Source organism: Platalea leucorodia, assembly GCF_965183815.1.
Source record: "Platalea leucorodia genome assembly, chromosome: 26".
Classification (NCBI taxonomy): Eukaryota; Metazoa; Chordata; class Aves; order Pelecaniformes; family Threskiornithidae; genus Platalea; species Platalea leucorodia.
This window is the reverse complement of record NC_138848.1, coordinates 854797-878694: the sequence shown is the minus strand read 5'-3', so window position 1 is coordinate 878694 and position 23898 is coordinate 854797. Positions and strand designations below refer to the sequence as shown.

General features: G+C 70.1%; 5 protein-coding genes across 7 annotated transcripts; 1 reads left to right on the top strand and 4 right to left on the bottom strand.

Moving 5' to 3' along the window:
* Positions 1 to 561: 561 nt before the first annotated feature.
* On the bottom strand, positions 562 to 6880 carry TGFB1 (transforming growth factor beta 1). The gene is given in 10 exon segments (XM_082333476.1): positions 562 to 691; positions 694 to 745; positions 1620 to 1773; positions 3085 to 3235; positions 3337 to 3423; positions 3509 to 3515; positions 3517 to 3627; positions 4438 to 4613; positions 6526 to 6695; positions 6697 to 6880. Coding segments are annotated over 10 exon segments (1152 nt in total). The 5' UTR covers positions 6837 to 6880; the 3' UTR covers positions 562 to 587.
* Positions 6881 to 9335: 2455 nt separating this feature from the next.
* Positions 9336 to 10178, bottom strand: B9D2 (B9 domain containing 2; the record flags this gene model as incomplete). Its single annotated transcript, XM_082333588.1, is given in 6 exon segments — positions 9336 to 9618; positions 9620 to 9789; positions 9871 to 9880; positions 9882 to 9997; positions 10090 to 10129; positions 10131 to 10178. Coding segments are annotated over 6 exon segments (531 nt in total). The 3' UTR covers positions 9336 to 9471.
* Positions 9879 to 13634, bottom strand: EXOSC5 (exosome component 5). Of its 2 annotated transcripts, XM_082333587.1 has the most exons (8): positions 13506 to 13634; positions 13236 to 13349; positions 13020 to 13141; positions 12750 to 12890; positions 12583 to 12672; positions 11876 to 12474; positions 10090 to 10180; positions 9893 to 9997 (listed from the first exon to the last, which is right to left on the bottom strand). In XM_082333587.1, the coding sequence occupies exons 1-6, from the start codon at positions 13630 to 13632 to the stop codon at positions 12382 to 12384; spliced, it is 687 nt and encodes a 228-aa protein (XP_082189713.1). In that variant the 5' UTR covers positions 13633 to 13634; the 3' UTR covers positions 9893 to 9997; positions 10090 to 10180; positions 11876 to 12381. The 2 variants fall into 2 exon arrangements, with proteins under 2 accessions (XP_082189712.1, XP_082189713.1); XM_082333586.1 differs by lacking the exon at positions 10090 to 10180 and having other exon boundaries at positions 9879 to 9997.
* Positions 13635 to 13710: 76 nt separating this feature from the next.
* BCKDHA (branched chain keto acid dehydrogenase E1 subunit alpha) lies at positions 13711 to 19989 on the top strand. The gene is made up of 9 exons (XM_082333475.1): positions 13711 to 13798; positions 15611 to 15769; positions 17345 to 17431; positions 17517 to 17625; positions 17719 to 17880; positions 17956 to 18162; positions 18242 to 18383; positions 18478 to 18649; positions 19801 to 19989. The coding sequence occupies exons 1-9, from the start codon at positions 13712 to 13714 to the stop codon at positions 19969 to 19971; spliced, it is 1296 nt and encodes a 431-aa protein (XP_082189601.1). The 5' UTR covers position 13711; the 3' UTR covers positions 19972 to 19989.
* Positions 19990 to 21448: 1459 nt separating this feature from the next.
* On the bottom strand, positions 21449 to 23841 carry DMAC2 (distal membrane arm assembly component 2). Of its 2 annotated transcripts, XM_082333583.1 has the most exons (6): positions 23816 to 23841; positions 23189 to 23355; positions 22239 to 22319; positions 22023 to 22156; positions 21776 to 21938; positions 21449 to 21690 (listed from the first exon to the last, which is right to left on the bottom strand). In XM_082333583.1, exons 1-6 carry the CDS (start codon positions 23831 to 23833, stop codon positions 21528 to 21530), a joined length of 726 nt encoding a protein of 241 aa, XP_082189709.1. In that variant the 5' UTR covers positions 23834 to 23841; the 3' UTR covers positions 21449 to 21527. The 2 variants fall into 2 exon arrangements, with proteins under 2 accessions (XP_082189709.1, XP_082189708.1); XM_082333582.1 differs by having other exon boundaries at positions 21776 to 22156.
* Between the last annotated feature and the right edge of the window lie 57 nt (positions 23842 to 23898).

Below are 23898 nucleotides of genomic sequence, written 5' to 3'. Positions count from 1 at the left end.
GCACCCCACGGCCCCCCCCCCCCCCAGCCCCTCCCCGGCGCCCTGTGGTTTCACGGCTCCTCCCGACCCCCCCCCCACGCTCACACCGGGGGGGGTCCCCAAGTGCGCAACCCCCCCGACCGCCGTCGCCCGGACACCTGCGCCCACGGGGCAACCGCGTCCCCCCTCGTGTCCCCCCCCCGTCCCCGTCCCTGGGGGGGGGGGGGGGCCCATTTCCTGACCCCCCCCCCCCCTTTTCCATCTCCCTCCTCCGGAAAGATATTTTTAATCCATCCTGGGGCCCTTCCGCCCCCGCCGGCGCGGCCGCCGCCGGGGGCCCCGGCCAAGGGGGCTGCGTGGGGGCTGGGGGGGCCCCCCAAAGCCTGCGCCCCTCTGCCTCCCTGCCCCCCCCCCTTATGTCTGCTCCCCATCCCCCCCCCCCCCCCTTGCTGAAAAAAGCAGAAGCGGAGCCAAAAAGTCCCCGCGCCACACGAAAAAAAAGAAAAAAAAAAAGAGAAGTGGCTAAAAATTAAATAAGGTTTATTGGCGGCGGGGGGCGGCGGGGGGCGGGGGGGTCCCGGGGGGGCCCCGGGGGGGCCCCGGGGGGGTCAGCTGCACTTGCAGGCGCGGACCACCATGTTGGAGAGCTGCTCCACCCGCGCCTTGCGCCCCACGTAGTAGACGATGGGCAGGGGGTCGAGGGTCTGGGGACGCAGCAGGGCGCCGCCGAGGCCCCCGGGTTGTGCTGGTTGTACAGCGCCAGGACCTGGGGGGCCCCCCCAGAGACCCCCCCGCGTCAGGGGAACCCCCCCTGGGGCAGGGACACACACCACCCCCCCCCACGCTCCCTGGGGACCCCGCTGGGGGGGGGGGGGGTCCTGCCGGGACCCCCAGCTCCTCCCAGCCCCCCCCCCCCGGAGATGGGTGCCCGGGACCCCCGGCCCCCTCCCCAGGCACCCAAACACCTGGGACCTGCACGCCCCCCCCCCCCATCTCCCCAAGGACCCCCAGGGACCCCCAGGACCCTCAGCCCCCTCCCCAGGACCCCCCAGGACCCCCCAGAACCCACAGCTCCTCCTCAGGGACCCCCAGGGACCCCCAGCCCCCTCCCCAGGACCCTCAGCCCCCTCCCCAAGGACCCCCAGGGACCCCCAGCCCCTCCCCAGGACCCCCCAGGACCCCCAGCCCCTCCCCAGGACCCTCAGCCCCCTCCCCAAGGACCCCCAGGGACCCCCAGCCCCTCCCCAGGACCCCCCAGGACCCCCAGCCCCTCCCCAGGACCCTCAGCCCCCTCCCCAAGGACCCCCAGGGACCCCCAGCCCCTCCCCAGGACCCCCCAGGACCCCCAGCCCCTCCCCAGGACCCTCAGCCCCCCTCCCCAAGGACCCCCAGGGACCCCCAGCCCCTCCCCAGGGACCTCCAAGACCCATAACCCCCTCCCCAGGACCCCCAGGACCCGCAGCCCCCTCCCCAGGACCCCCCAGGGACCCCTAGGACCCTCCCCAGGACCCACAGCTCCTCCCCAGGGACCCCCCAGGACCCCCAGCCCCCTCCCCAAGGACCCCCAGGGACCCCCAGGACCCTCCCCAGGACCCGCAGCCCCCTCCCCGGGACCCCCCGGCCCCCCGCCCGGGGCCCACCTTGGTGTACTGGGTGTCGGCGCTCCAGATGTAGGGGCAGGGGCCCATGCAGAAGTTGGCCATGTAGCCCTTGGGCTCGTGGATCCACTTCCACTGCAGGTCCTTCCGGAAGTCGATGTACAGCGGCCGCACGCAGCAGTTCTTCTCCTCCGTCCTGGGGGGCAGGGGGTGTCCCGGGGGGCCCCAGCCCTCCCGGGGGGTCCCTAGCCCTCCTGGGGGTCCCCGGCCCTCCCGGGGACATATCTAGGGGTCCCCAGCCCTCCCGGGGGGCCCCAGCCCTCCTGGGGACATATCTAGGGGTCCCCAGCCCTCCCGGGGGGTCCCTAGCCCTCCTGGGGGGTCCCCAGCCCTCCCGGGGACATATCTAGGGGTCCCCAGCCCTCCCGGGGGGTCCCCAGGCCTCCCGGGGACATCTCTGGGGGTCCCCGGGCATCTCTAGGGGTCCCCAGCCCTCCCGGGGGTCCCCAGGCCTCCTGGGGACATATCTAGGGGTCCCCAGCCCTCCGGGGGGTCCCTAGCCCTCCCGGGGACATATCTAGGGGTCCCCCAAGCATCTCTAGGGGTCCCCAGCCCTCCCGGGGGGTCCCCAGGCCTCCTGGGGACATATCTAGGGGTCCCCAGCCCTCTCTGGGACATCTCTGGGGATCCCCAAGCATCTCTAGGGGTCCCCAGCCCTCCCGGGGGGGGACCCGGGTGTCTTTAGGGGTCCCCAGCCCTCCCTGGGGGAACTTGGGGGGTCTCTGGGGGGTCCCCAGCCCTCCCTGTGGAGACTGGGGCATCTTTGGGGTCCCCAGCCCTCCCTGGGGGGCCCGGGCCTCTCTGGGGGTCCCCAGCTGTCCCTGGGGGACCTGGGTGTCTTTAGGGGTCCCAGCCCTCCCCTGGGACATCTTTGGGGGTCCCCAGCCCTCCCTGGGGGAACTTGGGGGGGTCTCTGGGGGTCCCCAGCCCTCCCTGCGGGGAGTGGGGCATCTTTGGGGGTCCCAAGCATCCCTGGGGGTCCCAAGCATCTTTGGGGGTCCCCAGCCCTCCCTGGGGGGCCTGGGCATCTCTGGGGGTCCCCAGCTGTCCCTGGGGGGGGTCTCTGGGGGTCCCCAGCCCTCCCCAGGGGGGTCCCAAGCATCCCTGGGGATCCCAAGCATCTCTGGGGGTCCCCAGCCCTCCCGGGGGTCTCGGGGGGTCTCTGGGGGGGGGCCCAGCCCTCCTGGGGGTCTCGGGGGGGGTCCCCAGCCATCTCGGGGGGGTCTGTGAGGGTCCCCAGCCCTCCCGGGGGTCTCGGGGGGTCTCTGGGGGGTCCCCAGCCCTCCCGGGGGACTCGGGGGGTCTGGGGGGGTCCCCAGCCCTCCCGGGGGGGTCCCAAGTATCTTTGGGGGTCCCCAGCCCTCCCGGGGGGCTCTGGGGGGGTTTGTGGGGGTCCCCAGCCCTCCCGGGGGTCGGGGGGGGTCCCCAGCGGCGGGGGGGGGCTGACCCGAAGCAGTAGTCGGTGTCGAGGGCGCGGCGGCGGCGGGCGCTGTGCAGCTGGTTGGCGCGGTCGGGCGGCAGCGCCATGGCCAGGACGTAGGGCAGGCGCCGGTGCTTCTTGGCGATGCTCTGCATGTCCCCCCGCTGCTGCTCGAAGCCTGCGGGGCCGGGGGGGGGGGTGACAGCGGGGTGGGGGGGGGGGACACCCCCGGGGGGGCGGGGGGGGGGGGGGCGGGGGTCCCCCCAAACCCCGCGCTACCTTCGATGGAGACGCGCATGTCGTCGGCGCCGCCGGCGCCCGGCTCGCAGGGGCAGTGGACGCTCAGCTTGAACAGGCCCAGGGGCTCTGCGGGGCGGGGGGGGCGTCAGGGGGGCCCGGGGGGGGGCCCCCCGAGGTGGGGGGGGGGCGGGGGGGACGGGGACCCCCTCACCGCATGCCGCCGAGCCACTGCTGGACGACGTCGGTGATGTCGAACCAGAGCCATTCCTCCTCCGCCGTCGCCCGCACCGAGCGCCCGTGCAGGTAGCGCCACGAGGCGTTGCCGTAGCCCTGCGGACCCCCCCGCCGTGGGTGGGGGCCCCCAACCGTGGCCAGGGGGTCCCCAAAACCCCCCATGTCCCCAGGCCATGGCCAGGGGGTCCCCCAAACCCCCCCCTGTCCCCAAACCGTGGCCAGGGGATCCCCAAAACCCCCCATGTCCCCAGGCCATGGCCAGGGGGTCCCCAAACCCCCCCCATGTCCCCAAACCATGGCCAGGGGGTCCCCAAACTGCACCCCTGGGGGTCCCCAAACCCGGCAGGGCCCCAAATCCCCCCCCCCATGTCCCCAGGCCGTGGCCAGGGGGTCCCCAAAACCCTCCGATGTCCCCAAACCATGGCCAAGGGGTCCCCCAAACCCCCCCCTATGTCCCCAGGCTGTGGCCAGGGGGTCCCCAAAACCCCCCATGTCCCCCAAACCGTGGCCAGGGGGTCCCCCAAACTGCACCCATGGGGGTCCCCAAACCCGGCAGGGCCCCAAATCCCCCCCCATGTCCCCAAACCATGGCCTGGGGGTCCCCACAACCCCCCATGTCCCCAGGCCCTGGCCAGGGGGTCCCCAAAGCCCCCCCCATGTCCCCAAACCATGGCCAAGGGGTCCCCCAAACCCCCCCCATGTCCCCAAACCATGGCCAGGGGGGTCCCCCAAAACCCCCCATGTCCCCAAGCTGCACCCCTGGGGGTCCCCAAAGCCGCCGCGTCCCCCCCAAAGCGCATCCACGGGGTCCCCAAAGCCGCCGCGTCCCCGCTGCCAGGCGCCGTCCCCCGCCGCAGCCCCCCCCGCCCGCGGGGTCCCCGCGGGGTCCCCGCGTCCCGTCCCCACCTGGTAGAGCTCCAGGCGCTGCTCGACCCCCAGGCTCTCGGCGCCCGCCCGCTGCCGCAGCATCCGCAGCTCGGCCCGGTGCAGCAGCGCCTCGCGCCCGATCTCCGCCCGCACCCGCGAGGCGTTGAAGATGAAGAAGGTGCTGCGGCTGGTCGGGCGCCAGTGCTCCAGCGGGCCTGCGGGGACGGCGCCGTCAGCACCTCGCGCCGTTCACTCTGGAGCGGAGTGATGGCCGCCGCGGTTTGCTTTACCCCCCCCCTCCCCACCGTATGCGGCGGCCGGACCCCCGTTTCGGAGGGGCGGCCGTGGGCGCCCCGAGGCCGCGGTGTGGGCGCCGCGCCCCCCCCCCCCCCCCAGGGGACCCAGGCGTCCCCACGGCCACCCCCCGCCCCGGCCCGGCGGGGCGCCGCGGGCCCAGCCAGGCCTCCCGCAGCTCAACAAAGCTCCCTCAGAGCCGGGAATTACTCAGCAAACCACAACGTCCGGCACATCCCTGAGCGCCGCCGCGGCCGGGAGGAGCTGCTGGGGGACCCAGGCGGCCGGCCGGGAGGGACCCAGGCGCCGGGGCCACCGGGCACCCAAGCGGCCGGGCCACGGGGGGCCGGCTAGGGGGGACCCGGGGGTCTGAGCCACGGGGGACCCAGGCGCCTGGACAGGGGGGAGCCAGGCGCCGGGGCCACGGGGCACCCAGGCTCCTGGGCCATGGGGGTCCAGGCTACGGGGGACCCGGGTGTCCGAGCCACAGGGGTCGGGGCTAGGGGGGACCCAGGTGCCTGGGCCACGGGGGACCCAGGCATCTGAGCCACGGGGGTCTGGGCCACAAGGGACCCAAGCGTCCGGCCAGGGGGGACTCAGGCGTCTGAGCCACGGGGGTCCGGGCCACAAAGGACCCAAGCATCTGGGCCACGGGGTACCCAGGTGTCCGAGCCACAGGGGTCCAGGCCATGAGGGACCCAGGTGTCTGGGCCACGGGGCACCCAGGCGTCCGAGCCACGGGGGTCTGGGCCACGGGGGACCCAAGTGTCTGGGCCATGGGGGACCCAGGCATCCGAGCCACGGGGGTCTGGGCCATGGGGGATTCAGGTGGCTGAGCCACAGGGGTCTGGGCCACGGGGGACCCAAGTGCCCGAGCCACGGGGGTCTGGGCCACGGGGCCCCAAGCGTCCGAGCCACAGGGTTCTGGGCTATGGGGACCAAAGTGTCCGAGCCACGGGGGCCCCAGGTGTCCGAGCCACGGGAGTCTGGGCCACGGGAGACCCAGGCGTTGGAGCCACTGGGGCCCCAGGCATCCAAGCCACGGGAGTCTGGGTCACGGGGGGACCCAGGCATTGGAGCCACGGGGGTCCGAGCCACGGGGGCCCAAGCATCCGAGCCACGGGGGTCTGGGCCACGGGGACCAAAGTGTCCGAGCCACGGGGGTCCGGGCCATAGGGACCAAAGTGTCCGAGCCACGGGGGTCTGGGCCACGGGGACCAAAGTGTCCGAGCCACGGGGGTCCGGGCCATAGGGACCAAAGTGTCCGAGCCACGGGGGTCTGGGCCACGGGGACCAAAGTGTCCGAGCCACGGGGGTCCGGGCCATAGGGACCAAAGTGTCCGAGCCACGGGGGTCTGGGCCACGGGGACCAAAGTGTCCGAGCCACGGGGGTCTGGGCCATGGGGACCAAAGTGTCTGAGCCACGGGGGTCCGAGCCACGGGGGCCCCAGGCGTCCGAGCCACGGGGGTCTGGGCCACGGGGACCAAAGTGTCTGAGCCACGGGGGTCCGAGCCACGGGGGCCCCAGGCGTCTGAGCCACGGGGGTCTGGGCCATGGGGACCAAAGTGTCTGAGCCACGGGGGTCCGAGCCACGGGGGCCCCAGGCGTCCGAGCCACGGGGGTCTGGGCCACGGGGCCCCAAGCCTCCGAGCCACGGGGGCCCCCAAGCCTCCGAGCCACGGGAGCCCCAGGCCCCCCCCCCCCCCCCCGCCCCGAGCCTCCGGCCACCGCCGCCTCCCCGGCATCGCTCCCGCCGCCCTCCCCGGGGTGCCGGCGGCCCGGGGCGCCCCCCCCAGCCCCCCCCGCCGCCCCCGGGGGCTGCCCCCGCTCACCCTCCCCGGGCGGCTCCATGGGGAAGCGGTGCAGCTCCTTGGCGTAGTACTCGTCGGGGTCCTCGGGCGGGCGCAGGCGGGCGCGCTGCCGCAGCAGCTCCCGGGTGCTGTTGTAGAGCGCCCGCACCTCCTCGGGCAGCGCCCGCGCCGGGGCCTCGGCGGGGGGGGGGAGCCGGTAACCGGAGTTTACTTAAAATTTGTCCCCGAACGGCTTCGATTCGCTTTTGGCGAGCGGCTTCTAAATCTAAAGAGCGGCACGTGGAGAGAGCCCGGGCCGCCCCCAGCACGGCCAGCAGCACCGCCAGCTCCATCCCGGCACCGGGACCCCCCCCCAAACGCGCACGCAACCGGTCCCCCCCCCCCCCCCGCCGCCGCCGCCGCTGCTCGGTGCCGGCTCCGCTCCGCTCCCCCCCCCCCCCCCCCGCGCGGGTTTTGAGGCCGGAACGGGGCGGCCCCACCCAGGAAACGGCGCGGGGGGGGGGGGGGGGGAAGGGGGGGAGGGGGCGGTGCCGCCGTGGGGGCTTGGGGGGGGGGGGGGGGAAACTGAGTCACGGCCCGCGAGGGGGCGGGGACCCCCCAGCACCCAGACGTCTGGGACATTTCCTCCCCCCCCCCGCGACGTGGGTGGCCGGGACCCCCCCCAAAGAGCCCCCCCCCCCCCGAAAAACCACAGCACCGGGAAGCAGAAATGGGGCAAAGCGGGGGTTTATGGGGGGCGGCGGCGAAAAGCCCCCCCCGAGGGGCGGGGGGGGCCGTGTCCCAGTGCTGGGGACCCTGGTGTCCCAATCCCGGGGATCCCAGTGTCCCAATCCCAGGGACCCCGGTGTCCCAGTGCTGGGAACCCCGGTGTCCCAATCCCGGGGGATCCCAGTGTCCCAATCCCAGGGACCCCGGTGTCCCAATCCCGGGGATCCCAGTGTCCCATCCCTGGGGGATCCCAGTGTCCCAGTGCCGGGGACCCCGGTGTCCCAATCCCAGGGGATCCCAGTGTCCCAGTGCTGGGAACCCCGGTGTCCCAATCCCGGGGGATCCCAGTGTCCCATTCCCAGGGACCCCGGTGTCCCAATCCCAGGGGATCCCAGTGTCCCATCCCTGGGGGATCCCAGTGTCTGGGCCTGGGGGTCCCAAGCATCCCATTCCCAGGGGACCCCGATGTCCTGGCCCCAGGGACACCCGGTGTCCCAATCCCAGGGATCCCAGCGTCCCAATCCCAGGGGATCCCAGTGTCCCAGTCCCGGGGGATCCCAGTGTCCCAGTCCCGGGGGACCCCAGCGTCCCATTCCCGGGGGACCTTGGCGTCCTGTCCCCACAGGACCCCAGCCCCTGGCCCTGGGGGTCCCAAGCATCCCATTCCCAGGGGACCCCGATGTCCTGGCCCCAGGGGACCCCAGTGTCCCGATCCTGGGGGATCCCAGTGTCCCATTCCCAGGAGAGCCCTGTGTCCTGTCCCCCATCCCCTGTCCCATCTCAGGGGACCCCAGTGTCCCGTTCCCAGGAGATCCCAGTGTCCCGTGCCTGGGGGACCCCGATGTCCTGTCCCGAGGGGTCCCAAGCATCCCATTCCAGGGGATCCCAGTGTCCCATCCTCAAGGGACCCCCATTCCCAGGGGACCTTGGTGTCCCGTCCCAGTGTCCCGTGCCCGGGGGACCCCGATGTCCTGTCCCGGGGGGGTCCCAGTGTCCCATTCCCAGGGGATCCCAGTGTCCTGTCCCCACGGGACCCCACCCCCTGTCCCCAGGGACACCCACTGTCACATCCCAGGGACACCCAGTGTCCCATTCCCAGGAGATCCCAGTGTCCCGTGCCCAGGGGACCCCAGCGTCCCAATCCCAGGGGACCCCAGTGTCCCAAGCCCAGGGGACCCCACCCCCTGTCCCCAGGGACACCCACTGTCACATCCCAGGGACACCCAGTGTCCCATTCCCAGGAGATCCCAGTGTCCCGTGCCCAGGGGACCCCAGCGTCCCAATCCCAGGGGACCCCAGCGTCCTGTGCCCAGGGGACCCCCGTGTCTCATTCCCAGGGGACCCCAGCGTCCCAATCCCAGGGGACCCCCGTGTCTCATTCCCAGGGGACCCCAGCGTCCCAATCCCAGGGGACCCCCGTGTCTCATTCCCAGGGGACCCCAGCATCCCAATCCCAGGGGACCCCAGCGTCCCGTTCCCGGGGGACCCCAGTATCCCATTCCCGGGGGGCCTTGGTGTCCTGTCCCCACAGGACCCCAGCCCCTGGGGGTCCCAAGCATCCCATTCCCACGGGACCCCACTCCCTGGCTCCAGGGGACCCCAGTGTCCCAATCCCAGGGGACCCCCGCGTCCCATTCCCAGGGAATCCCAGCATCCCAATCCCAGGGGGCCCCCATGTCTCATTCCCAGGGGATCCCAGCGTCCCAATCCCAGGGGACCCCAGTGTCCCGTTCCCGGGGGACCCCAGCATCCCAATCCCAGGGGGCCCCCATGTCTCATTCCCAGGGGATCCCAGCGTCCCAATCCCAGGGGACCCCAGTGTCCCGTTCCCGGGGGACCCCAGCATCCCAATCCCAGGGGGCCCCCATGTCTCATTCCCGGGGGACCCCAGCATCCCAATCCCAGGGGACCCCAGTGTCCCGTTCCCGGGGGACCCCAGCATCCCAATCCCAGGGGGCCCCCATGTCTCATTCCCAGGGGATCCCAGCGTCCCAATCCCAGGGGACCCCAGTGTCCCGTTCCCGGGGGACCCCAGCATCCCAATCCCAGGGGGCCCCCATGTCTCATTCCCGGGGGATCCCAGCGTCCCAATCCCAGGGGACCCCAGTGTCCCGTTCCCGGGGGACCCCAGCATCCCAATCCCAGGGGGCCCCCATGTCTCATTCCCGGGGGATCCCAGCGTCCCAATCCCAGGGGACCCCAGTGTCCCGTTCCCGGGGGACCCCCGCGCCCCGCTCCTGGGAGCCGCCCCCCGCCGCGCTAGCACTCGACGCCGTAGCGCCCGAAGTGCCGCAGCAGGACGCCCAGCTGCAGGTGGACGGTGCCGGCGGCCTCGGTGCGCAGGCGGAACCGGTCGGCGGCGCCGACGGCGAGGGCTTCGGGGCTGCGGAGTTGGGGACCCCCCCCCCACCAAACGACGGCTCAGGCGTTCCCGCCAGGTCCCCCGGGGCCGCCAGGTGACGCAGGCCAACGCGTGGTAGCCAGGGGTGGCCGGCACGTGGCAAAAACCGTAGCCCAACACCTCGCTGCGCCCCAAATCGTCCTGGTGCCAGACCTGGAGGTGAAGCTTGGGCCAACCTGGAGGGGACGGGGGGCGTCAGGGACGCGGGGGGACGCGGGGGGGACGCGGGGGGGGACGCGGGGGGACACCCGCGGTACCTTGTAGCCCCCTTGGTGGCCCAGTGGACGTCGAGGGGGTGGCACCAATAGGCCACGTCGTCGGCTTGGGGGTCGTCCACCTGCGTCTGGCCGGACCCCAGCCCCGAGAGCAGCTTCCAGGCGCCGCCTGCGACGGAAGAGGGGGGGACGAGGTCACGGTCGCCCCGCTGCCCCCCCCGCCGCCCCCCGCCGCCCCCCGCCGCCCCCCGCCGCGCTCACCGGCCTGCAGCCCCCACTTGCAGAAGAGGCGGCGCTGGGGGGAAGCCGCTGCCCCCCACGATCTGCCCGATCAGGTGCACCTCCGCCATGCCTGCGGGGACGGCAGGGCCCCTCGCTGCACCCCCAAACCCCCACCGCACCCCCGCACCCCCACCGCACCCTATCTCCCCCCATTTCACCCCTATTCCCCCCCCTGCACCCCCATATCGCCCCTATTTCCCCCCACTGCACCCCCATATCGCCCCCATATCCCACTGCACCCCTATTTCCCCCATTTCACCCCTACTCCCCCCCAAATCCCCCCACTGCACCCCCATATCTCCCCTATTTCCCCCCCACCGCACCCCCATATCCCACTGCACCCCTATTTCCCCCATTTCACCCCTACTCCCCCCCAAATCCCCCCACTGCACCCCCATATCGCCCCTATTTCCCCCACTGCACCCCCATATCGCCCCCATATCCCACTGCACCCCTATTTCCCCCATTTCACCCCTATTCCCCCCAAATCCCCCCACTGCACCCCCATATCCCACTGCACCCCTATTTCCCCATTTCACCCCTATTTCCCCCCAAATCCCTCCTTTGCACCCCTATTCCCCCACTGCTCCCCATTTCCCCCACTGCACCCCCATTTCCCCCGTATCCCCCATTGCACCTTATTTTCACCCGTATTGCACCATTTCCCCCCATATCCCCCATTGCACCCCCATATTCCCCATTGCACCCCACTGCACCCCCATATCCCCCATTGCACCCCCATATTCCCCCAGATCCCCCATTGCACCCCCATTCCCATTTCACCCCTATTTCCCCATTGCACCCCCATATCCCCCACTGCACCCCCATTCCCCCCTATTCCCCACTGCACCCCCATTTCATCCCTATTTCCCCCCATTGCACCCCCATATCCCCCCACTGCACCCCCATTTCATCCCTATTTCCCCCATTTCATCCCCATATCCCCCCATTGCACCCCATTTCACCCCCATATCCCCCCATTGCACCCCATTTCACCCCCATATCCCCCCATTGCACCCCCGTTTCCCCCATTGCACCCCCATTTCCCCGTCATATCCCCCACTGCCCCCCCATTTCGCCCCCATACCCCCCTCTGCACCCCCACACCCCCCATTTCGCCCCATATCCCCCCTATTTCCCCCTCATACCCCCCCGTTTCCCCCCATTTCGCCCCCACACCCCCCATTTCTTCCCCCATTTCGCCCCCATACCCCCCCCTGCCCCCCCGTTTCCCCCCGTTTCGCCCCCATTTCCCCCCCATTTCGCCCCCATACCCCCCACTGCCCCCCCGTTTCCCCCCATTTCGCCCCCATTTCCCCCCCACACCCCCCATATCCCTCCCATTTCGCCCCCATACCCCCCTCTGCACCCCCACACCCCCCATTTCCTTCATATCCCCCACTGTCCCCCCGTTTCCCCCCATTTCGCCCCCATTTCCCCCCCCCACCCCCCCATTTCGCCCTCATACCCCCCACTGCCCCCCGTTTCCCCCCATTTCGCCCCCATTTCCCCCCACACCCCCCCATTTCGCCCCCACACCCCCCAGTGCCCCCCCATTTCGCCCCCATACCCCCCGCTGCCCCGCCGTTTCCCCCCATTTCGCCCCAATTTCCCCCCACGCCCCCCCCCCCGGCACCCCCGCACCCCCCATTTCGCCCCCATTTCCCCCCGTTATCGCCCCATTCCCCCCCCGTCCCCACACACCCCCCCGCTGCTCGGCGCCGCCACACGCTACGACCCCCCCCCACACACAACACACACGCACTTCCGGGGCCCGTTGCCACGGCAACGCGCCTGCCGTCCCAACGCCACCGCTCCATTGGCCGTCGCGCCGCTAGTCCCGCCCAGCAAGGCGGGCCAAACCACGCCCCTTCCGGCGACGCCATGTTGGGGCGGTCAGTGCGGCAGCGCCCCTGCGTGTGAGCCGCCATCTTGTGTGTACGGGTGGACGCCGCCATCTTGGGATGGTCACAGTACGGCGGCGTCTGTAACTTCTGGGTGCCGCCATCTTGGGAAGGTCACAGTGTGGCAGCACCCATAACTTGGGGGGGGCCGCCATTTTGGGTGTACCGGTGGGTATGGACGCCGCCATCTTGGGTGTCCCACTTAATTTGGGGGTGCGGGAGCCTTTTGGGGGGCCCCGTGCGGCGCTGGATGGACTCAGAGGCGCAGCGGAGGGGAGCGGGGGTCCTTTACTGACTGCTGGGGGGGCCCGGGGCGGGTTGGGGGGCTCAGTCCGGTTGCCCCGGGTTGGGGGGGGGTTCCCCGGCGTCAGGATTTGGAGTATCGGCGCCGGACGGAGTCGCGGTAGAAGCGGAAGATGGTGTCGGCGGCGCGCTGGGCCGCCGCGAGGCACTGCTGCATCTGGGGAGGGGGGGGGAAAGCGGGGACGCCGCCGTGGGTGGGACGGCCCCCTCCCCGGGGGTCCCCGCACCCCAAAACCCCCTCCCCGGGGGTCCCCGCACCCCTCACCTCCTCCACGGAGCAGCTGCCTTTGGTGGTGGCCATCAGCACCTTCCTCTCGGCGCTGTCGATGGCGAAGGTGAGGACGGCGCGAGCCTCCTGCGAAGAGCAGAGGGTCAGGGGGGGTCGGGGGGGGACCCCAGGGGTTTTGGGGACCCCCCCCCCAGGCCGCTCACCTGCTCCTGGCAGGTCGTGGGGTCGAGGACGATGACGCCGTTGGGGTCGAGGGCGCAGGTGACGCCGCAGAAGAGGGAGGAGAGGGGCAGCCCCGCGTCCAGCAGCCCCATGCAAGCGGCGTTCAGGCAGCAGGAGAGAAGCTGGGGCGGGGGGGGGGTCAAGGACCCCCCAAACACAGCTCTGACCCCCCCAAAACACACGGACCCCCCCTCTTTCCCCCCCAAAACCACGGCTCGGAGCCGCCCCACCACCACCACCACTGAGGATACGGAGCCGGCGTCGCTGAGCACCTGCAGGACGAGGGTGATGGCGGTGCGGGGGTGCAGCCCCCCCAAAACCACGGCCTCGCAGGTCTGCCGGAGGAGCTGCTCCCGGCTGCGTTCCGTCACGCCTGCGGAAAGCAGCGGGAAGCCCGGGGAGGGCTCAACCGGTGGCTCCGGGGCCCCTCCCGGGAGGCGGCAGGGCCGGAGGAGGGGGGCACCCACCTGGCAGCCCCACCTTGGGCCGCAGCAGCACCTCCAGCGCCGCCCGGTCCGGCAGCTCCTTGCTTCCCTTCACCTCCGCGGGGCCGTACAGCCCGGCCAGCACCGAGGTATCGCCTGAGGGAACGGAGGGGGAGAGGGGCGGTCACCGACGGGAGAACCGGGAACGCCCGGGGGGGAGCAGGCCGCGGGTGAGGCGTGAGGGGAGGCCCGGGGGGAACCAGGCCGCGGGGCCGGTTAGGGGCGAGGCGAGGCCCCCGCGGCCCGGCGCACCCTGCAGGAAGGCGGCCGAGCCGTCGGGCCGCGACAGCAGCCCCTGCTCGCAGGAGAAGGGCCGCAGGCAACACCCGCCGCCCGCCGCCGCCGCCGCCGCCATCTTCTCCTCCTCCTCCGCCGCCATGGCCGCCGCTTCCGCTTCCGGGTTGCGCCCCGCCCCCTCGGACGCAAACCACGCCCCGCCTGGCCACGCCCCCGGGAAGATGGCGGCGATGGCGGCCCTGCGGGCGCTCCGCTGGCGGCTCCTGCGGACCCCGGGCTCCGGCCCGGCCCGGCGCCTCAGCACCGCCGTGAGTGGCACCGGGACCGGCCCCGCGGCCCCCCACCCCGTCCCCGGGGCTCGGTGTCCCCGTGTCCCCACATCCCCGTGTCCCCCCACCCCGTCCCCGTGTCCCCCATCCCCGTGTCCCCATGTCCCTGGGTCCCCATGTCCCCATGTCCCTGGGTCCCCCCACCCCGTCCCCGGGGCTCGGTGTCCCCGTGTCCCCGCGTCCCCACATCCCCGTGTCCCCCCACCCCGTCCCCGTGTCCCCCATCCCCGTGTCCCCATGTCCCTGGGTCCCCCCACCCCGTCCCTGGGTCCCTATGTCCCCTCCCCACGTCCCTGTGTCCCCCCACCCCATCCCTGTGTCCCCCATCCCCGTGTCCCCACGTCCCTGTGTCCCCCCGCCCCATCCCTGTGTCCCCGTGTCCCCACGTCCCTGTGCCCCCCCACCTCGTCCCCATGTCCCCCATCCCTGGGTCCCCACGTCCCTGTGTCCCCATGTCCCCTCCCCACGTCCCTGTGCCCCCCCACCCCATCCCCGTGTCCCCCTACCCCGTCCCCATGTCCCCCATCCCTGTGTCCCCCCATCCCCGTGTCCCCCATCCCTGTGTCCCCATGTCCCCTCCCCACAGCCCTTTGTCCCCCTACCCCATCCCCATGTCCCCTCATCCCCATGTCCCCACATCCCCATGTCCCTGGGTCCCCCCGTCCCTGGGTCCCCCCACCTCGTCCCCGTGTCCCCCATGTCCCCTCCCCACAGCCCTGTGTCCCCCCACCTCGTTCTCATGTCCCCCTACCTCGTCCCCATGTCCCCCATCCCCGTGTCCCCACGTCCCTGGGTCCCCCCGCCCCATCCCTGTGTCCCCATGTCCCCTCCCCATATCCCTGTGTCCCCCCACCCCATCCCCGTGTCCCCCTACCCCGTCCCCATGTCCCCCGTCCCTGTGTCCCCATGTCCCCACATCCCCGTGTCCCCATGTCCCCGTGTCCCCACATCCCCATGTCCCCACGTCCCTGGGTCCCCCCGCCCCATCCCTGTGTCCCCATGTCCCCTCCCCACATCCCTCTGTCCCCCCACTCCCTCCCCACGTCCCCGTGTCCCCCCACCCAGTCCCCGTCTCCCCACATCTCCGTGTCCCCCATCCCGGTGTCCCCATTTCCCTGCGTCCCCATGTCCCCTTCCTATGTCCCTGTGTCCCCCCCACCCCATCCTTATCTCCCCGTGTCCTCCCACCCTGTTCCTGTGTCCCCCCATCCCCATGTCCCCGTGTCCCCATGTCCCCTCTCCGCATCCCAGTGTCCCCCCATCCCTGTGTCCCCCTGTCCCCACGTCCCTGTGTCCCTCCACGCCATCCCTATGTCCTCATGTCCCCTCCCCAAATCCCTGTGTCCCCCCACCCCATCCTCATCTCCCCACGTCCCCCCCATCCCAGTGTCCCCCCCAGCCGGTCCCCGTCTCCCCACACCCCTGTGTCCCCCCATCCCTGTGTCCCTACGTCCCCTCCCCACGTCCCCGTGTCCCCCCACCCCGTCCTCATCTCCCCGCATCCCCCATCCCCGTCCCCCCCACGCCCCCGTGTCCCCCCACCCCATCCCTATGTCCCCACGCCCCCTCCCCATGCCCCCGTGTCCCCACGTCCCCTCCCCACGTCGTCCCGCTGTCCCCACGTCCCGCTGTCCCCACGTCCCACGCCCTCCCCGGTCATTGGTCCTGCAGGGGGTGGGACAGGAGGGAGGCGCTGGGGCCCCTTTCGGGGGGTTTTTGGGAGCGGGAGAGGGCCGGGCCGGGGCGGGGGGACACCGAGGGGACACCCCGCCGTCCCCGTCCCCGCCGCAGGAGTTCCCCTCGCCGGAGGAGAAGCCGCAGTTCCCCGGCGCTTCGGCCGATTTCGCCGACCGGCTGGAATTCATCCAGCCCAACGTCATCTCGGGCATCCCCGTCTACCGGGTGATGGACCGGCAGGGCCACATCGTCAACCCCGCCGAGGACCCCCAGGTGAGCCCCGAAAGGGGACGGGGACGGGGCGCCCGGGCACGGCACCCCCGGCGCGCGACGTCGGGGCACGCCACGCCCCCAACACGCGACGTCGGGGCACGCCACGCCCCCAGCGCGCAACGTCTGGGCATGTCACACTCCTAACACGCAACGTCTGGGCATGTCATGCCCCGAACATGCAACGTCTGGGCATGTCACGCCCCTAACACGCAACATCTGGGCATGTCACACCCCAACACGCAACGTCTGGGCATGTCATGCCCCGAACATGCAACGTCTGGGCACATGACACCCCGAACACGCAACGTCTGGGCATGTCACACCCCAACACGCAACGTCTGGGCATGTCACACTCCTAACACGCAACGTCTGGGCACGTCATGCCCCGAACATGCAACGTCTGGGCACATGACACCCCGAACACGCAACGTCTGGGCATGTCACGCCCCGAACATGCAACGTCTGGGCACGTCATGCCCCCAGCATGCAACATCTGGGCATGTCACACCCCCAGCGTGCAACGTCTGGGCATGTCACGCCCCAACACGCAACGTCTGGGCATGTCACGCCCCGAACATGCAACGTCTGGGCACATGACACCCCAAACATGCAACGTCTGGGCATGTCACACCCCAAACACGCAACGTCTGGGCACGTCATGCCCCCAGCGTGCAACATCTGGGCATGTCACGCCCCTAACACGCAACGTCTGGGCATGTCACACCCCAAACACGCAACGTCTAGGCCCATGACACCCCAAACATGCAATGTCTGGGCACATGACACCCCGAACACGCAACGTCTGGGCATGTGACACCCCGAACACTCCAGAGCTGGGCTTGTGACACCCCAAACATGCAATGTCTGGGCACGTGGCACCCCAAACATGCAATATCCAGGCACATGACACCCCAAACATGCAACGTCTGGGCATGTGACACCCCGAACACACAATATCCAGGCATGTGAGCACCCTGAACACACCAAAGCTGGGCTTGTGACACCCCAAACACAATGTCTGGGCACGTGGCACCCCGAACATGCAATATCCAGGCACGTGGCACCCCGAACACGCCAGAGCCAGGCATGTGACGCCCCGAACATGCAATATCCAGGCATGTGGCACCCCAAACACGCCAGAGCCAGGCGTGTGACACCCCAAACATGCAATATCCAGGCATGTGAGCACCCCGAACACGCCAGAGCCAGGCGTGTGACGCCCCGAACATGCCACGCCCGAGCACGTGGCACCCCGAACACGCCAGAGCCAGGCATGTGACGCCCCGAACATGCAATGTCTGGGCACGTGACACCCCGAACATGCAATATCCAGGCGTGTGACGCCCCGAACATGCCACGCCCGAGCACGTGGCACCCCGAACACGCAACCAGCAGGTACGCGGTACCCCGACCGCGACTTCCACGCGCCTGACGCCCCGAACACGTGCCCCCCGCGTACGCGGGACCCCAACCCCGCAGCACCCCCACCACCCCCACCCCGCCCCGGACATGGGAGCGGCACCGCGCGTTTGGGGGGAGCGGGGCCCCCCAAAAACCCCGCCGTCCCCCCCGCAGCTGCCCAAGGAGCTGGTGCTGAAGCTCTACAAGACCATGACGCTCCTCAACACCATGGACCGCATCCTCTACGAGTCCCAGCGCCAGGTAGGGACGCGAGGGGGGGGGGGGGGGGGCACCCCAAAAGCGGGGACCCCCACCCCAACACGCCGCGCCCCCCCCCCCTTCCCAGGGCCGCATCTCCTTCTACATGACCAACTACGGGGAGGAGGGGACGCACGTGGGCAGCGCGGCCGCGCTGGACGACACCGACCTGGTGTTCGGGCAGTACCGGGAGTCGGGTAAGGGGGAGCGGTGCCCGGTTTGGGGGGCAGCGGGCTCACGGGGGTGGGGTTCACCCCAATTTTGGCTGTGCCCCCCCCCACCCCCTCCAGGCGTGCTGATGTACCGGGGTTACCCCCTGGACCTCTTCATGGCGCAGTGTTACGGCAACGCCAGCGATCCCGGCAAGGGCCGACAGATGCCCGTCCACTACGGCTGCCGCGACCGCCATTTCGTCACCATCTCGTCCCCGCTGGCCACCCAGATCCCGCAAGGTGCCCGTCCCCCTCCGCGTCCCCCCCTTTTCCCCCTGAGCGCCCCCCCACGACCCCCTCTCTCCCTCCCCGCAGCCGTGGGGGCCGCCTACGCCATCAAACGCGCCGACGCCAACCGGGCGGTGATCTGCTATTTCGGGGAGGGGGCGGCCAGCGAGGGGGACGCCCACGCCGGTTTCAATTTCGCCGCCACCCTGGAGTGCCCCATCATTTTTTTCTGCCGTAACAACGGCTACGCCATCTCCACCCCCACCTCCGAGCAGTACCGGGGCGACGGCATCGGTAAGGGGACGGACGCGGGGTTTCGGGGCGGGGGGGGGGTTCCCGGGGCTGCACCCCAACGCCTCCCCGCTCCCCGCAGCGGCGCGCGGTCCCGGTTACGGGTTGATGTCCATCCGGGTGGACGGCAACGACGTCTTCGCCGTTTATAACGCCACCAAAGAAGCCCGGCGCCGCGCCGTGGCGGAGAACCAGCCCTTTCTCATCGAAGCCATGACCTACCGGTACGCCGGGGAGGGGAGCAAGGTGGGGCGGCGCACCCCAAAACCACCTTTTTAAGGGGTTTTTTGGGGTTTTTTTTTGCCTCGCCGCCCGCAGCATCGGCCACCACAGCACCAGCGACGACAGCTCGGCGTACCGCTCGGTGGACGAGGTGAATTACTGGGACAAGCAGGATCACCCCATCTCCCGCCTGCGGCACTACATGCTCGGCCGGGGCTGGTGGGACGAGGAGGAGGAGAAGGGCTGGCGCAAGAGCTCCCGCAAGATGGTAACGGGGGCGATCCCCCGGGAAGTTCGGCAGGGGGATCCCCGGGAGTTGGGGGAGGGATCCCTGGGATTTTGGGGAGGGGAATCCCTGGGATTTTGGGGAGGGATTACTGGGATTTTGGGGAGGGGAATCCCTGGGATTTTGGGGAGGGGAATCCCTCGGATTTTAAGGAGGGATCCCTGGGATTTTGGGGAAGGATCACTGGGATTTTGAGGAGGAAACACTGGGATTTTGGGGAGGGACCGCTGGGATTTTGGGGAGGGGAATCCCCAGCATTTTGGGGAGGGATTACTAGGATTTTGTGGAGGGATTACTGGGATTTTGGGGAGGGATTACTGGGATTTTGGGGAGGGGAATCCCTGGGATTTTGGGGAGGGGAATCCCTGGGATTTTGGGGAAGGATCACGGGGATTTTGAGGAGGAAACACTGGGATTTTGGGGAGGGACCGCTGGGATTTTGGGGATGGGAATCCCCAGGATTTTGGGGAGGGATTACTGGGATTTTGGGGAGGGGAATCCCTGGGATTTTGGGGAGGGGAATCCCTCGGATTTTAAGGAGGGATCCCTGGGATTTTGGGGAAGGATCACTGGGATTTTGAGGAGGAAACACTGGGATTTTGGGGAGGAAACACTGGGATTTTGAGGAGGGGAATCCCCAGGATTTTGGGGAGGGATTACTAGGATTTTGTGGAGGGATTACTGGGATTTTAAGGAGGGATCCCTGGGATTTTGGGGAAGGATCACGGGGATTTTGAGGAGGAAACACCCGCTGGGATTTTAGGGAGGGACCGCTGGGATTTTGGGGAGGGGAATCCCCAGGATTTTGGGGAGGGATTACTAGGATTTTGTGGAGGGATTACTGGGATTTTGGGGAGGGATTCCTGGGATTTTGGGGAGGGGATCGCTGGGATTTTAAGGAGGGACCACTGGGATTTTGGGGAGGAAACACTGGGATTTTGGGGAGGGGAATCCCCGGGATTTTGGGGAGGGATTACTGGGATTTTGGGGAGGGGATCGCTGGGATTTTAAGGAGGGATCACTGGGATTTTGGGGAGGGGAATCCCCAGGATTCTGAAGAGGGATCCCCGAGATTTCGGGGAGGGGAATCCCCGGGATTTCGGGGAGGAAAAGGCGCTGCCGCTGCCCCGCAGGTGATGGAGGCGTTCGAGCAGGCGGAGCGGAAGCCGAAGCCCAACGTGCAGCTCCTTTTCTCCGACGTTTACCAGGAGATGCCGCCCCACCTGCGACGGCAGCGGGCGGCCCTGGAGCAGCACCTGCAGCACTACGGGGAGCACTACCCCCTCGAGCACTTCGAAAAGTGAAAATAAACCCGGGCCTGCGCCCGCCCCGGCTGCCTGGTGGGTGCGTCGCCGAAGGGGACGGCCCCCCCGGGGGCAACAGCGGCCTTGGAGAGGGGGGTTAACCCCCTTCGGGGGGATTAAGCCCCTTGGAGGGGGAGTTTAGCTTCCTGGAGGGGGGACTAAACCCCTTGGAGGGGGAATTAAACTCCTTACGGGGGTAATTAATCCCCTTGGAGGAGGGAAGTAGCCCCCCTTGGGGGATTAAACTCCTTGCGGGGGTAATTAATCCCCTCGGAGGGGGGGAATAGCCCCCCTTGGGGGATTAAACTCCTTGCGGGGGTAATTAATCCCCTCGGAGGGGGGATTAACCCCCCTTTGGGGGGAATTAACTCCTTGCGGGGGTAATTAATTGCCTTGGAGGGGGGATTAAGCCCCTTGGAAGGGGGATTAACTCCTTGCAGGGGTAATTAATCCCCTTGGAGGGGGGATTAACCCCCCTTTGGGGGGAATTAACTCCTTGAGGAGGTAATTAATTGCCTTGGAGGGGGGATTAAGCCCTCTTGGAGGGGGGATTAAACTCCTGGAGGGGATAATTAATCTTGGAGGGGGAATTTAACCCTCTTGGGAGCGGAATTAACCCCACCGTGAGGAGGATTAGCCCCCTTGGAGGAGGAATTAAATCTCTTTGGGGGGATTAGTCATATTGGTGGGGGGAATTAACCCCCTTGCAGAGAGATTAAACCCCTTGAGGGTGGAATTAACCCCCTTTGGGGGGGATTAACAGGGTTGGAGGAGGGAATTAACCCCCCTGAGGAGGGATTAACCCCCTCGAGGGGGGAATTAACCCCCTTTGGGGGGGATTAACAGGGTTGGAGGGGGGAATTAACCCCCCTGAGGAGGGATTAACCCCCTCGAGGGGGGAATTAACCCCCTTTGGGGGGGATTAACAGGGTTGGAGGGGGGAATTAACCCCCCTGAGGAGGGATTAACCCCCTCGAGGGGGGAATTAACCCCCTTTGGGGGGGATTAACAGGGTTGGAGGGGGGAATTAACCCCCCTGAGGAGGGATTAACCCCCTCGAGGGGGGAATTAACCCCCTTTGGGGGGGATTAACAGGGTTGGAGGGGGGAATTAACCCCCCTGAGGAGGGATTAACCCCCTCGAGGGGGGAATTAACCCCCTTTGGGGGGGATTAACAGGGTTGGAGGGGGGAATTAACCCCCCTGAGGAGGGATTAACCCCCTCGAGGGGGGAATTAACCCCCTCGAGAGGGGATTAGCCCCCTCGGGGGGTACTAAATCCCCTGGGGGGGGGTCAGCCAGTGCTTCCCTGGTTCCCAGGGGGCCGTTACGGGGTATCAGCCCCCCAAAACACGCGCAGGAGCAGCTGGTTTCAAGCTGGGAACTCCAGGGGGGGTCCAGCGCCACCCCGAATGGGGCAAAAAGCGGAGAAACGCGTCGATCGGCGCCAAGAAAACCCAAATCCACGGAGGGAGGGGAGGCAGCACGCAGCCGCCAGGCATTTAATGCTTCGGGGGGGCGGCGTGGCTCCCTCCGCACCCCAAAACCCCCTCGGGCTCAGGCGGGGGGCTTTTCCGGCCCCGGCGGCGTCCCCGTCCCCGCGCCGTCCCCGAGGTCCATGCCCAGGACCTGGCAGCCCGGCAGCATCTCCTCCAGCAGGATACGGACCAGCCCCGGGCTGGGCACCCGCACCCCCGCCACATCCAGGCGTCGGAGCTCCCTGGGGGGGGTACGGACAGAGATTGGGGGGCAGCTGGCACTGGGGTGGGGGGGTCCCCGTGTCGTCGTCCCCCCCCCCTGCTCACCGGAGGTGGTGGAGGGTGGCCAGGCCCCTCTCGGTGACGCGGGGACAGCGAGCCACCGACAGCTCCCGCAGGCTGTCCCCGAAAACGTGCAGCCGCCCCAGCGCCCAGTCGTCGAGGTGGGGGCACCCGCTCAGGTCGAGGTGCTGCAGCCGGGTCAGCGGCGCTGGGGTGGGGGACAGGCAGGGTCGGGGGGGGGGGGTCCCTGAGCGGTTTAGGGGGGGTCCCCTGGGGGGTCCCCGGGGCTCACCCAGGTTGTCCAAGCCGTTGTAGGTGAGGGGGGAGCCGCTGAGGTCCAGGGCCACCACGGGGACGTGGCGGAGGCGCAGCACCTCGGGGCGCCAGCGGTCCTCCGGCCGGATCCAGCGCTCCTGCCCCTCAAATCTAGGGCGGGGGGGGGCATCAGGGCGAGCCCCCCCCCCCCCGGGGGGCAGGGGGACACCCCCAAAGCGGGGCAGGGGCTCACCTCACCCCCCCGCCGCAGGACAGGGCGAAGACGGCGGCCGCCACGTTGTCCCCGTAGGTGTCCCTGAGGAAGCCGCGGTACCTGGGGGGGGGGCAAGAGCGGGGGGGGCCTGAGCCAGCCCCTCCGCCTGCGCCCCACAAGTTGGGGGGGCCCCAATCCAGCCCCTCTGCCCGTGTCCCACACACAGGGGGCTGGATCCAGCCCCTCCGCCCGCGCCCCACACATAGGGGGCTGGATCCAGCCCCTCCTCTCGCGCCCCACAAGTTGGGGGGCCCAATCCAGCCCCTCTGCCCGCGCCCCACACACAGGGGGCTGGATCCAGCCCCTCCGCCCGCATCCCACGCGTGGGGGGCCGGATCCAGCCCCTCTTCTCGCACCCCACAAGTTGGGGGGCCCAATCCAGCCCCTCTGCCCGCGCCCCACACACAGGGGGCTGGATCCAGCCCCTCCTCTCGCACCCCACAAGTTGGGGGGCCCAATCCAGCCCCTCTGCCCGTGCCCCACACACAGGGGGCTGGATCCAGCCCCTCCTCTCGCACCCCACAAGTTGGGGGGGGCCCCAATCCAGCCCCTCCGCCCGCGCCCCACACACAGGGGGCTGGATCCAGCCCCTCCTCTCGCGCCCCACAAGTTGGGGGGGGCCCCAATCCAGCCCCTCCGCCCGCGCCCCACACACAGGGGGCTGGATCCAGCTCCTCTGCCCGTGCCCCACAAGTTGGGGGGGCCCAATCCAGCCCCTCTTCTCGCACCCCACACCTGGGGGACCTGACCGAGCCTCCTCCACCCGCACCCCACAAACGGGGGGGGGCCCGATCCCACCCCTCTCCCTGCACCCCACAAGCAGGGAGCCTGACCCAGCCTCTCCCCTCCCGCCCCACAAGCGGGGCACCAACCCCCCAAAGACGGGGGACCCCCCCCCAAAGACGGGGACCCCCCCCAGCCCCACGCACGCGTTCCTGCTCCGCAGCCGCTGCCGCCGCAGCCGCTCTCCCCAGGCCGCCGCCGCCTCCACCTCGTAGAACCACCGGCCCAGGCGCTGCAGCAGCCCCCCCGCCGCCGCCCCCCGGCTCTGCCCGGGCGGGGGGCGCGGGGGGCGGCCCCCCCGGCCCCCCAGAACCTGCGGGGGGAGGAGCGGGGCCGCCTCAGCCCCCCGCACCCCCAAAGAGGCTCAGGAGGCGCCGGGGGGGGGGGGGGGGGGGCACATCGCCATTTAATTATAGCGGGGGGGGGGGGAGGGAAGAGACCCCCGGGGGGGGGGGAGCAAAAAGGGGGTCCCCAAAGTGGGGGCACACGCGAAAATTGGGGGGGGGGGGGGCTCGTCCTTTTGGGGTCGCAGGGGGAGAAAGGCTCTGGGGAGGGACCCCCCCATTTGTGCTCGGCCTGGGGGGGGGGGGGGCCCAGCCGCCCAGGCCTTTCCCCCCCCCCCCCCTTTCGGCCTCGGGGGTGCCGCGGAGGGGGCACAGGCCCCCCCCAAACCGCCCCCCCCCCCCGAGGTCCCCCCCATCACCGAGGGGGGGCCCCTCGGGGTGCGCCCCCCCCCCCCCCCCCACGCCACGGCGCCGGCGGGCAGCACCTACCGCCCTCAGCGCCGCCATCTTGGACGCGTCACGTGACGGGGCGGGCGCGCGCGCGCGCGCACGCGTGAGCGGGCACCACCCCG

Coding starts and splice junctions, on each gene's coding strand:
- BCKDHA (XM_082333475.1), top strand. CDS start 13,712: ATGGCGGCGATGGCGGCCCTGCGGGCGCTCCGCTGGCGGCTCCTGCGG. Junction 17,432..17,516: donor TCTACGAGTCCCAGCGCCAG/GTAGGGACGCGA, acceptor CCCCCTTCCCAG/GGCCGCATCTCCTTCTACAT. Junction 18,163..18,241: donor GTACCGGGGCGACGGCATCG/GTAAGGGGACGG, acceptor CGCTCCCCGCAG/CGGCGCGCGGTCCCGGTTAC.
- EXOSC5 (XM_082333586.1), bottom strand. CDS start 13,632: ATGGCGGCGGAGGAGGAGGAGAAGATGGCGGCGGCGGCGGCGGCGGGC. Junction 13,350..13,505: donor CTCGGCCGCCTTCCTGCAGG/GTGCGCCGGGCC, acceptor CCGTTCCCTCAG/GCGATACCTCGGTGCTGGCC. Junction 12,673..12,749: donor CCACGACCTGCCAGGAGCAG/GTGAGCGGCCTG, acceptor TGCTCTTCGCAG/GAGGCTCGCGCCGTCCTCAC.
- DMAC2 (XM_082333582.1), bottom strand. Junction 22,320..23,188: donor CGGCTGCGGAGCAGGAACGC/GTGCGTGGGGCT, acceptor CCCCCCCCCCAG/GTACCGCGGCTTCCTCAGGG. Junction 22,157..22,238: donor TCCTGCGGCGGGGGGGTGAG/GTGAGCCCCTGC, acceptor CCCCCGCCCTAG/ATTTGAGGGGCAGGAGCGCT.